Source organism: Dermacentor variabilis, chromosome 5 (assembly GCF_050947875.1).
Source record: "Dermacentor variabilis isolate Ectoservices chromosome 5, ASM5094787v1, whole genome shotgun sequence".
NCBI lineage: Eukaryota > Metazoa > Arthropoda > Arachnida > Ixodida > Ixodidae > Dermacentor > Dermacentor variabilis.
The window spans coordinates 166,173,896-166,187,656 of NC_134572.1; the positions used below are offsets into that span (position 1 = coordinate 166,173,896).

The 13,761-nt window shown below is 44.0% G+C and overlaps 1 protein-coding gene across 1 annotated transcript in view; it reads left to right on the plus strand.

Annotated features, from left to right (window-relative positions):
• Positions 1 to 594: 594 nt before the first annotated feature.
• Positions 595 to 13,761, plus strand: part of LOC142582025 (uncharacterized) — a 47,732-nt gene continuing 34,565 nt past the window's right edge. Inside the window, exon 1 of the mRNA XM_075691446.1 lies at positions 595 to 937. Coding sequence (XP_075547561.1) covers positions 714 to 937 — 224 coding nt within the window. The 5' untranslated portion in view covers positions 595 to 713. The remainder of the gene's footprint in view (positions 938 to 13,761) is intronic.

Consider the following 13,761-nt stretch of genomic DNA (forward strand, 5'->3'; position numbering starts at 1 on the left):
ACATGCCCGAATAGGTTGCTGCTAACGGTGAGAGTCGCAAAAATTATCGCTAACGAAGCAGCTACGTCACGTCGCAGAAGTTCAGCACACAGCAACAAGTGGGCGGCGCTTGGAGCTATACGAAGCAGGGACAGTGCAGAGATGTGACATCGCTTCTGCGTCTCGTCCTAAATGTTCGAGAGTTATAAAAATGAAGAAAAAAGCGCTGAAACGACGAACGTTACAGGCGCCCCCTGAGCTGAAAGGTGTCAAAGGCCGTTTTCGCGCCACATAAATGGTTTTTTTCCCTTGTACCCCACGCGAAAATACGGCCGCTGAAACAGCTCTTCGGATGGCTCGTTCCTTCTTGAGACGGGCGATGGATTATGCATTCTCGCACGCGCAAACAACGTCGCTGCGTAACATGGAAGCACGTCAGAGAAGCTCGGCGTATACGTGGCCACGAGGCGGACGCGTCACGCGTTCAGCGGGCCAGCCGCGGGAGCGAGAGAGCTTCGTCGGCCGGGGCCCGGGGGCCAATCGACGGCCGAATCGGGCGGGCCGGGGCGGAGTCCAGGCCGCGGCCGGCCTCTTCGGCGGCGCGCTTTTTAAGGCGCCCGTGACCGGCGACGCTTGACCGGCGCGACGACGTTTCAAGACGAGCCCACGAACCGACCAGAGCGCGGGGCGGCACGTGGAGCAAGCCAGACGTCATCGTGCCCGAAAGTGAGGAGATGCCGAGCCGCGGTGCCTGGGGTTCCTCGTCGGCCGCCTGCCCCGTGGCAGCGGGCTGCCTGCTGCTCACCCTCCTGTTGCTGCAACAGCCCCACGCTGTGGAGCCGGCCAAGCGATTGGACTGCCGGGCCTTCTGCCGCCTCACGGGCTTCCGCTTCAATGCGGGCCTCTGCAAGTGCGGCTACATGCTCTTCGCTAGCAAGCGCTCGCAGCAGCCCCCTCTGTGAGTTTTTGCCCTTGGCGTTTTCTCGCGCGGATTGCCCTTATTTCTCTCACTGTTCATCTGCTTGCGCTTGTGTTCTAGGTAAAAGTGCGACATTTTTTTTCCGTGCATTTCCAACTTACAAAACTGAAAGAGCGTTCCGCATAAATTTGAAAAATATACACCAGTACTCTATTCCTTCTTACTGCTTATTTACGCAAAACTAAATATAATATACTGCTTTACAGCAAAGTAGCATTAGTGTCATCCGGAATAGCATTGCTCCTATATTTGCTTATTGTGAGGAAATATTCTTTCATACATTTGTTTCTGATAAAAATGACTTTTCCACCTGAACAGCTGGACAGCTATAGGGGCTTGTTGATACGGCGCTGTGTGTGTCAGATGTGCCTTTCTGTTGTCCTTGTTCAGCTTGAGCTACAACAAAACTAGATAGATCCTCACACTTATTGCTATTTGGTTTTTAAAATGTAAACAGAAATATTCAATGCGTGGAACGTCATTCTATGAAGATAAAAAACAAAATATTTTCAAACATTTTTTGCCTATAGATGGGACCAATGTTGGACAGGATTAGCGGTCCAAGTTCCTTATACAACTGGAACTACATTCCCAAAGAATTTCTTTGGTAGAAACTAATGGACCACTTTCATCTAATGGACCAATTGCAATATATCCTTAGTCTACTGCAGGAGAAAAATACACCGACACCGAAATGTAGAAAGTCTACAAAGTCTACCTTTTAACTTGCCGTTTATTGAAAGGACTTGACTCTTACATATTGCGACACTAAAAAACAACATGAAAGCAAAACAGTGAAACGTTTAAAGGCTCCCTGACACGGTCTTCCAACTTTCTCAATTTAATTTTGCTAATGATAGTACTGGGCCTCATGTTGTTACAAACACTCACACACACACACACACACAAAATAAGAACTGTGCTATCAGCGCTCATTTGTAACTCGAAATTTAAACTTGACAGGGGTGCCTGTAGACCAGTACCGGCCATTGTAACCGCCATTTTGGCATGTAATGTGTGACGTCAGAAAATCATGGAGGGCGTCCTCACGGCGTTGTTTGCTTTGCAGCAGTGCTAGACTACATCGAACGTTTAGCTCTGCGCGCTCGGGCACCAAACACCGCAGCAAGAGCGTCGCCGTTAAACTGAGTTTGCATTTATTTCACTTGCGCGAAAAAAGGCAAAAGAAAAGCACCTAGGCGAACGTGTAAATAAAATCTGAGGCATAGTGGTCATGACCTATTTCCAGCTTTTGTAACAAGTTGCGGTGTTAGCAGTACACAAATTCACGGGCTTCGAGATTGCCTTTTGCTACCGCATGGGGCCGTTCGTGAACGTGCCAATTCATTTCGCCACCACTCAATCTTCCCAGAGTTCTCTGCGGTGAACTGTGAAGACCGAACTAACGCATGAACTTCGTACCCCGCCGAATGCCTTCAAGTTTCGACAGCTTCATGTGGTAGGCACACAGCTGAAATGCAAGGCCTAATACAAGCTCTAGAATTTGGCGTCATGACCCCTTGAATTAAAACTGCGATGATAAAAGAGAACTGTTACAATAAGGTGTTATAAAGATACCTAATTGCTATTCGTTATGGACTAGTTTTGCTTACTCACAGACAACTGAGCATATTTTCCAAAATTGAAAGCTCTTGTAACTTCATGATTCATTTGTCTATGTACCTCAGAGAAACAGATGTGTTTGCAAAAGCGAATGCTGAACCACATGGAGATATTCACCTGATATTTGAATTTAATGGTGTGTTTTTCTAGTGAAATAAATTATCCTTTCAAAGGAAGATAAACACAACTTGTTAGGCCAGCGTAAACCTTGGTGCCTGTTAGCGGGCATTGTTAGCTAAGTTCGTAGAAACACCCAAACTGCGTGGCTTGTTTTTCTGAGTCATTATTCCCGTACCAGAGTGGCGCATGTTTGTATTATCCCTCATTCACTTGCCCTAACTAATAATTAATTCGCCCATATTAATAACACGCACAAATATATTTCTGTTCCCACTAGACTACAGGTGTTCAGCTTAATTTTTAGTTTGTTTGATTTAGTGTTTTTCTTCTTTCTGTTTAACCATTGCGTGCATAGAGCCATAACAGTTCTCCAGAAACCTTCAGCTGCAGTCTCTTGTGTAGTCTCTTGTGTTTGTAAGTGTCTATTTCATGCTTTACATTGCGACCAAATTGACAGAGATGCTCTACTCTACACTTCACACAAGAACTCCGTAATCATAAAATTTTGCACTTGCGCACATGCTGCTGTGAAATATTAGATACACTGGATCGCCCAAGGTGATATCTCCTTTCTACTGCAATTTTATCGTACTTGTTTTGCTTTCACTCAGTGATGCTTCTTCGTTTTAGCGCTCTTCAAGAAAAAGAAAAAGGACCAATAGGATAAGATTTTTCTTTTAAGTAAAGTAACAAAGTTAGTGCGCCCACAGTGTTTGCTGAGGATGATCATTTATATTCGAGCTGTGAAGAGGGAAGTGATGCGCACACGTACACAAATGAATAATTGAAAACAAAAGCCTGCATACCTTTGTTATTTATTGAAAAAGCTTTCCCGCCTTGTACTCTGAAAATCAAATATAACATTGCTGAATTGGTTTAACAGGCCGTAGCTCTCTGCCATGCATTGCGATTAGCAGTCTGGCCTCAGTTGTCTCCTCGGGCATACAGACGGATCTTTTCGGTCTCCTCATTGAGGACTAAGATGCGTTTACATTCTTCGCAAGATCACCTTAAGCGTCTGAAGCAGAAAGAGAAATATTTGCGAAACAATGTGTTAAACTAAACTACCATTATTCCTGGCCAAATGTTATACTCCGCAAACCTATTACTCGGGGGTGTCCTAAGCTGGAGATTGAAGTTGAATTTTAAAGTTTATTCAAAATAGGAAAAGTACACAGGAAAGAATGTACAGGACATCAGAATTCCTAGCTCAAGGCTAGTTGTAATCGATGCTAATTATTTTTACAATCATAACGGCAATACGACAAAGTTTAAATCAATCACATATACATAAATACTCATTTCTAAACACAAGGCACGGCACGTGTAATAGCTACAAAAAATAATTTGTATATAGTAGCTATACACTGCAAGCAAAAAAGAAAAACAGATGTGTACACCAGCGAGATGAAAAACTTATGTAGATAATAGTGGTGAGTGATAATGGGATTTCACTGATATTGAAAAAAATTTTGCTTGTTTTACTTCCAATGGTAAGCTGCTCCATAGGAGTGCTGCAGTGTTGTTTAACGTGCTTCTTCCATATACATTATGCATTTTTGGCAAGAGAAAACTGCCCCTAAGTGCGCTGCGTGTACTGCTTCTGTAATGTAAAAAAAATGGATAAACTCGAAGGGAAGTTAGTGGTTATGCTGTTATGAGTATGCAGTGCACTTTTAAAATTCAGTAATAAATTGAAACGCACTATATTTAAACTTTGAAACAGCGTCATTGATTTAGCATTGTAATCCGAAAAAGTCATAGATCGCAAGGCCCTTTCCTGAAGAAGTACAATATGTTCTACATATGAAACATACGTGTTACCCCAAGATGCACTACAGTAGGATAGATGGCTATGGAATATACTAAAGTAGGTTGTCCTCAGAGTGGCAGTGTCGAAGTAATAACGACATTTGTACAGCATAAAACAAGCCTTGCTCGACTTTTACCCAGCAATGGAGTGTGGGGCTTCCAATGAAGATGCTCATTTAGTGTGACACCCAACTATTGAATTGAACTCACCCGCTCAAGTAGAATGTGGTTTAGAGAAAGTGAAGGACAATCCCTTAGAGGTGCTTTCCATGAAGACGTAAAGAGAATATATTTAGTTTTCTTGGTATTCAAAGTTAGCTTATTTGACGCGAACCACTGGTTAAGACTTCCAAGTTCATTATTAGCCACTTGGAAAGTTTTGTCCAAGGATTCTAGCGCACAAAGTAAAACAGTGTCGTCTGCATACATCACAGCAGGGAAGTTCCTAGGGCTGTCGGTATTCGCAAAATACCACGCGGCCTGCTTTTTTGTAAACCGATGAGTCATGCGTAATTGACACCGGAACTGAGATCTTGACTTTTCACATCCACGCGCAGACTTCTTAAGGATCGTAAGCCTTGAGATAGTGCGATTGACTCCCTCTGCTTCATTCCCGATCTCATTGTGCTCCCTTGTATAACTCATACAGAGTTCCAGATCAATAAAGAAAGCTTCTTCACCTTAATTTTTGGCAATAAAAATTGCATTTCTACAAGAATAGCTGTAAATGTTATTCGCGTAAGGACTTTCAATATGATGACTGTTTAATTAGTAATTTCATTTCTAAACTATACACAGCTTAAACTTCCGCTCAGGATAATAAAAGCGCCACTAAACGCTATGAGCCAAGTTTTCACGCTGAAGCCAGAATTTTCTGTTATGAAACTCAGCGTGGCTGCAAAGTCATAACTTGTCCAGCTCAGCGCTAAAAATGCGCCGTGTGTTCTGGTATGCAATTTTGCAAGTGCAGTGTCGTCCTTGCGAAGCAGTCCCAGTTGCTATCTGGAGAAGGATTTATGCTCTCCTGAAACGAAATGATGTGAACATTTTCTTAATACTTCGCATTCACTGACGTGTTTTGTGACTATACCTGTGAATTTGCCGAGCCGGCTCTTGGGCTAGTCGGTAGATACTTATGGCGCATATAACAGGGGACAAACAGAAGCTCTTACTATGATTATGAAAGTGTTCTGCTGAGAACCGCTGCTTTCTAGTGGGACCACAAGTGTCAAGAGCATCGGTGTCCAATGGCAGAACAACAGCTTTCCGCCACCGACGGCAATAAAAGAGAAAGCTTTAGCACGCGGTCAGTTTTGATGTTTCTGTTCATATACATGCAAAAAAGACAGGCTCTCATTAGGCGACGGCTCAAACTTTTCAGGAAGATTACTTGCATTCGAGAGAGCAAGTTAATTTCCAGTCACGTTTGGCGGAAGAATTCAAACTCATTGCTTGAAATATTTTTCCAAAATCGCTGAAGATGGAGAAGCGAAAACAAATCTGAAGGGAGAGTAATACAAATCTATTACTCTGCACTAAAACATGTATCAGATTTCTGTAGCTGCATTTGCCAGAGTATATAAAGTGTAAAACGCCAGCATTTGAGTACAAAGCTTACGCGAAAGCGTCACAGTTATTACGAGGGCTTTGTAGAATTCCTACTCTCAAATTAATCGAATATTTAAGAATCACGTATAATGCATCACATTTGTATGCTTTACATTTCCTGAGAGATGACGTTTATATAACTTCGAAAGCGTTTCTATTCAGAAGTTAGAAAGCTGTAAACAGGTTTCTGCATATTGTGAAAGTCGAAAATTTCATAAAAGGATGAATCCGTAAGTGAGAAGGCATCTTGTCTGCGTATTGTTGCAGTAGCAAGGGAAAAGCGTCCTCACCTTACACAGGTGCTTCGCGTGCTCCACGACGATAATAGCGACAGTTGCTGCAGTGTCAGCTCTCGTTCGTTGGACAAGCAATGGTGTGGCATTGCCTAAGACACGGCCATACTGGACCGATATGGCACCGTTGCGGACATGCCCTGACAAACCGATGCCCCTCATCGGCTGACTTATTGGCACGCCTTATCGTTCAAACACAATTTCATTATGTCTTGCCAAAAGCGAAGCTGTTCCAACTATTTGACCACGATTTTTTGAAGTATGACTTGGTTTTAGGCCAAAAATACCGACATAACTTATCTAAGTAGCATCGTCCAACAGGTCTCCGCCCAATGGGCCCCTAAGAGAGCAAATTGCCCTGGAAACGGGACTACCGCAATGTATTCACTATATATAAATATGTGTCATAAGAAGCCAATAAAGATTGACACCAGGTACAACATAGGAGAAATTACTTGCGCTTACTGAGGGAATTAAAGAAATTATAAATAACTCACAAAAAGCGAATGAAAAAAGAGCTTGCTGCAGGTGGGGAACGCTTCCACATCTTCGCATTACGCGTGCGGTGCTCTAACCAATGAGCTACCACGGCGCCGTTTCCCCATCCACTTTCTTGGGTATTTATATTGCCTACTAGAACGATAGGAGTGTGTGTATATAATATGTGCTGAAAATAAGTCGCAGTTTGCTCAAGCAGTTGGAATGCACAACTTCAGTACTCTCTAACACTGCTTGTAAAGTTCGAGCGCATGTCCAAGCCATTCAGTGGTGGAAATCCTCAGCGCACTCGAGAAGTAATGTTGGCTATGCAATCATGCTAAGAAAGCTGCTAGTTCAGGTTTTATCTGAGATCTGAGTTCAAGCACTTTTCGTTTCGTAGGCCGTGTGAGGGCAAACCGGGAAGCAGAGACGCGAAGCTCGGCGAACACCTTCCCCGTCAGTGCTCTCTAAAGCTCCCAGGCTCACGTCCCAAAATAAACATAATTACGCTGACGGGTGGAGCTGACCTTACTGTTAATTAAGCACATCATTTTATGCCCGAGTACAACTATTTGCCACGTAATCTAGGGATGCGACTAGTGTAAATACACTGCCTCGCTCAGCTGCCAACGGTATTAGTAATGGTATCAGTGTCTCCAGGACATGATACTAAATAGTCGCCTATGTGGACAGTTTCATTTAATATATACAGTACACGCCAACTATATTGTCACATTGTAGTGGTGGTGGCGAACGCAATAGAAAACTTGTAAATCAGGAAGCTAGCTATTTATTGGGTGGTCCTTTGCCCACAAAAGTGACACCTTAAGCACAACGTTAGCGGCGAGAACAGTCAGCCATCGTCTAAATTTGACCATCGGGTCAAGCGCATTGGCTTTTATACACGACTTGTCGAACGTTCCACTGCAATCGCTGCTGCCTGCGGGCCTTCCAAAGAGTACTAGACCATTCGAATCGCGCATACAATCAGATTACACGAGGTTCGATGACAACAGACAGCGTATACAACGATCGATAACATTCGAGAAACTTCTGATACATGCAGGCGCGTCCTGCACCGAGCTATAAGGTTTACCAGTTGTTAGCCTGTGGAAAGTGATCACCGGAGAAAGAAGAACAAGTACACGTGTCAATATGCACAATGAAAGAGTTCGAAAGCGAAAACATGCTAAGAAGAGTATCAGAAAATGTTGAAAAGCTAAACAACCTCGCTCCGGTGCCATATAGGCCCCTCGCATTCGCTCGTATGCGCAGAAAACTGCCAATGTTCCTGTAGTGTAACGAGAGCTTGTTCTCTCATGTCGTCAGCACTGCGCTACTGGAATGCGTGGTGTAAATGCTTTGTTCCTACGATGGCTATTCTGTCTTCAAGACAAGTGCTCCCTACGGCTGTTTGAGCAGAGTGTTTGACGTGTGCTGGAGTGCACCGATATGCCGCTTAAATTAGATTTATTTTCGGTAAGTTAAAGTACTCTAGTGTCCCTAAAGTGGACACCAGTTGTCATGTTTTCATACCTCCCCCCTCTCAATACGCCTCTTGGGAAAAAATATTGTGCACTACTAACGACAAAGAAAAGAAGAGCAAAAATGCGCTAGCTTGTTTCTTTCCCGTTTCGTCGCCATGTGTTGTAGGCAATATATTTTCTCAAGCATTATTAACTAGCCGAGCAACTACTTTTATTAGGGTACGCCTCATTTGTTTCTTAAAGGAGGCACCTCTCCAGGGACCAAATTCGCAATGCTTCTTGTTCATTAGTGCTCTTCGTTATTGGAATGCAGCCTTCACTAATAATATGTCCAGCAACAGTATGGGCCTGTAGTTTTCTCTCACGAACTTTTCTAGGCTAAAGGGCTTCGTGAATACAGGCCCAGGGGTGTTATGCAGGAATCCCCGAGTTTGGCTAAGTTCGGAATCTCCGCCCTCAGATGAATGAGCTTAGACTATCGAAACATATCCTTCAACCCGCAGGACGTCTCCAGTTTTATTGGCTTATCTAGATTCTTCTTGAACAATCATTGCTTGGGCGCTATCACATCATGAGCGGCTGAAATAGGAATCGCGCGATCAAATAGCCGGTGCCGTTGATTCATTTGTAGTTTCAGCCTTTACCTTTGAAAGTAAGTTATTGAAAAAAAATTTTGTATTTTTATTATTTACTTTGTGGTAATTTATAAGGATTTTAATATGCACAACACGCGCACGGAGTGTGTTTTAAAATAATTTGCAATTTAGTACATTTTGCAATGTACCGCAAGGGATCTGTAGATAGATAATATCCGATAGAGGAGGCATACCTGTGACACTCTTGAGAAAGGTGCGGAACGCGACTTGCGCCAAGTGTATGGATACATAGCGGGGTAGTCACGGTATGGCGATATTGCAATATTTCTTTGATAATAACGCGGGGCGCAGGCACGTTGCATTGCCCAGCCTTCTCTCTTTGAAACAAAGAACGGGCGTGTGGAGCGAGTGCTCGTTTTACATGCGTCGCTTTTCCCCGCATTTGCTGTCTGTTGCATCTTCGTGCTCTCCGCGCTGCCTTTCTTCACTGACTGCCATCAAACAACCTCAGGTGACCGAGAAACTCAGGGCGTCCAGCCAGCAGATTTCATAGATTGCGTTGCCCAGGTTGCAGTATTTACGATGTCTGCAACAGGGGGCAGAATTACGAAAGATTTTTCATGGCTAGTCTTTGCCATTCGCTGTCCGCATTCGCTAATATTATGTTATGGTGTTTTTGTCAATGCCATTCGTTTATGATATGTCCAACAACCCAATTGTGTTGTTATGTCCAACAGCCCAACAAATGGTGCAAAATAATTCGGTCCGTTTTATACTCTCTAATTACCATCGAATCGTGAGCATTACGATAATGAAAGCTCACCTTAAACTGCCTACGCTTGCTTCTCGACGTGCGATGCTTCGCTTAAGCCTTTTTCACAAACTGTATCATCATCCCTACCTATGCGATTTACTAATACTTCCTCCCGATTACGTTTCGCACCGTCTGGATCATGCTCATAAAGTTGGCATTCCGTTGTGTAAAACAGAATCATGCCTACAGTCCTACATGCCACGCACATCAAATGATTGGAATGGCCTCCCCAAATTGGTAGTAACAATTTCAGTTAATGAAAAATTTGTGACTTTATTAACCAATGCTCTGTAACATCTTGTTGTGTTCTGTCTCTTTATAGCTATTATTGTATAATTTGAAATACATATATATATAGTATTTGTTACATGTATTTTGCCTCTTCATAACTACAATCGCATAATTAGAAATATTGTGCTGCTTCTTGTAGTAAACATTTTGTTGTTTTTCTCTATTTTGTACCACTCCCCTCTGTAATGTCTGTTGACCCTGAGGGTATCATAAATAAATAAATAAACACTATTACCTGGAAGCCACTCTTACGAACAGCTTTAGATTAAGTGTTCGTTTGTGAATATGGATCAAGGCCCGTATCACAGACAGATCTTACAGTCGAACTGTTTTACAAATGATTGCCCAGGGCCAGTAGTAATAAAAACTCGTATGCAATATAAGCTACGCACTAATTCTTCGTGATCAGAAATTACAGCTAGTGCTACTAGACCTCATTAGCCAAGGTGGCTGGCCAGTGGCCTAGAGAACTTGAATATGAGAAGTTTTGTCAATTCTCGAATCTTCCCGCATAAATATATTCGCCTTGAATGAAGTCACTGCCCCGTAGGAAACGGTACTGGCACGTTTGCACAAATAATAAATTTGGTACGAGCAGCAGTGACAGACCGTTCCATGTGTGTATTCCAGGCATCTATTCCTTAAATATCATCTATGAAATGGATCTAAATAAACTCTAGGTAGCCAAACCACATCATATTTTCTCAAAGAAGAATGTATCGTACAACCGTATACACATAACGAATCGTCGCAAATTAGCGAAGCACGCTCGATGAGACATGTAGCGCTTTTTAACACTAACTGCTTATGATTTGTGAGGAACTGTGTCAGAAAACTTCAGTTCAGTACAGTTCACCGTGGACAAAGTAAGGGCTTTTGTTAGGGCATAGAACAAAATACACTTACGCTCACTTGTTTTGTACTTTTGTCAATATATGACCTAAATGTGAGCGACGTGGTCTGATAAGTGTAATATGAAAAAAATTGAAAATTTATTTGAGTAGGCATAAGAAAGCTTCATTAATTTATGCCAGATGCTATGTGAGAGAGAATAATAATTTATGGTGAACGCCTCATTTCTAGATGCTTCAGACAGGAATTTGCCTCTAAATAAGGGACAACACCACGACTTACTCCTTTCTACTTGCCCTCATCTTGATTTGTTCTGATGCTGTGCTAATGAACAGTAGTCTTTGCAAGCAGGACAAAACATCCAGGTTCAGCGAAGATCCAATAGTGCTGCGAAATCTCCACGGCAACACATTACATTTTTACCGTGGTACTACTATTTGCGAGGGAAAAGTGAGAGCTCCTTTTTGGGATTTACAAAAAAATGTTTTTTAAAAAAAGATACGTATTTCCTTTGAAAACAAAGACAACAGTAGTGACTGCATGTGGCTGTTAGACAAGTCGGTTGATGTGTTGAAAAGAAACCTCGGTGACAGCTTTTAGCGATGTGTGTTCTGCTTGACAGTACAGACGGACTAGTCATTCCCTTCAGAACCGGCACTGATTTTATGAAGTTAACAAATGCGCATTTCTTGAATATTTAAAAGGGAGCGAGCACAGAAGCCGACTGGTTTGATAGCGCAGCTCTTCGCACTGTTTTGATGTGGTAAGCACAATTTAGTTCTTCTGTAACATTACCCTTCTATTCGCTTACATTGCGCTATATTGTCACAAACGTTCTTGTGTAGTAACAAAAAATCCGAGGACATCTAAGCACTTCTCATGAGTTGTGAATGTGGCAGCATTAATGTCCAATTGAAGGCCGCTGAGCGGTGCTGCGAGTTACGAACTGCTCGCGGGCCCGCAAGCATGTTGAGCGCGCTAGGCAGCATCTCCTGGATAGCACAAGACGGGTGCTCTTCGATCCGTGCCGTCGTGCTACCTTGCCCGACTGCCGTAGAGTCTGTTGGGGACGCTCCCTCGCTAGCCTCGGTAATTTTTGACGTCTAATCGCTTTCGTCCCGCTGGACTTGGCAGTCGAAATTGCTGTCCAAGTAGCGTGATGCCATAAAACAAAGTTCACAGGGATGCCATCAAGGTGCTGGTTCAGCCCAGTGGGTAAAACACTCGGCAATAATTAAATAATGGGGTTTTACTTGCGGAGCGAGAAGAAGGGTGCAACATAATCATGGGTAGGAAAGCGGAGGAAGTCACCTTGAAGCAGCGCCAGGTGACGTTCACATCAGCGCATCCACGGTACCGGCCGTGCGCGGGAGAGAAATGGTGGTGGTGGTGGTGGTGGTTGTGGTGGTGAGTTTTAGCAGCAGGCGGGTTTAGTCGGGCGATTAAGAACGGCGATTCCACTACCCGAGCGTCTCTTATAGTATCAATGCAGTGTTTCACCACATGTCCATGAGACCAGTCTCTCTCGCGTGAAGTTTCTTTGTGGGCTCTAACTGATGCTTCGGGTAACACAACGTGTGGCAGGCGCGCACACGGAAAGACCTTGCAGATTTTCCACGAGAGCGTTCCTTACATTTTGGTATTACGGGCGCGACCACCAGAAATAGTTCAATCTCCCCTTTCTCGTCGCATGTCGTACATTTCGGAGAACTGAAAAGGCTCCTCTTAAATAACCATGCTGGTGTGTTAGCAGATCCTGTCCTTATTCGATATAGAAGTGAGGCTATCGAAGCGATTCGATGTAGAAGTCAGTGCGACGAATCCTCTTGGATACGGAGGGCATATGTGGCGGAACCCACAGTAATCCAAAATGATTTCGGATGTCAGAGTTTCCCTAACTTGATTACTATTTGGGGCCTAGACTATGGGACGATGATGAAAAATAACCAGAAAGCTCGCCTTCACGCATAGCGTTCGCCGGAAGCGTTTCGCGGTGAAGATTAGAATCGCATAATCTGCACTCCCTGAGAAGCGGCGACTGTGTGGCCGGTCTTTACATATAGCGCCGCGCTTCGTGCATCTGCCAGCTAGTGCGGCTCCTCAATATGGTCGCTAAATGAAAACACGTACACAGCTGCTCTCAAACTTTTTTCTTTCAATCTTATTGTGTTTTATAGGTTAATTGCTCAATATCGATTATCGAGGCCAAGTTACAAAGCAGGCAAAAGCTTGCGAGGTCGAGGAACGCGCGGATAACACAGACTTCCGAGAGTGACGGTGACGTGGCGTCGCAACGATGCCCTCTCTCCCCACGCAACATCAGGCTCGCCAGATCACCGGCCGCTGTTCTCTTTCGCCCGCTTTGCTCTTCACCTGACATGTCGTCACATCCAATGGGAACTTAAAGGGAAGCTGGAACACTTTTCGAAAAAAATTAGTTCTCTGCGGCAATCTACAGTTTTGAGTCCCCTGAACACGAATATCTGGTTAAAAAAGAGCGGTAACAAACGCAAGCGGCTGTTTTTTCAAGAAAACGCGCACCAGCGCCCCAGGGCATCGCGCGAGTGCCGCTGTTGCCCGTGATTGGTCGGGGCCGCTGTGACGTCATTCGCGGCAGTCGCCGGTCGGAGCCGCCGTTTCAAAGCGTAGCACGCTGTTCTGTTCTGGCTTCATAGCCGAGTTGAAAGCACTATGGAATGTTCTCGCTGTCTCGGACAGCTTGCATTTTCGCCGTACATGTTCGAAGCGACAGCCGATACGGAAAACGATGGCGGCAACGGAGGCAACGACGATGTTGAGTGTGCCAACAGCGAGAGCGATGTGTGCA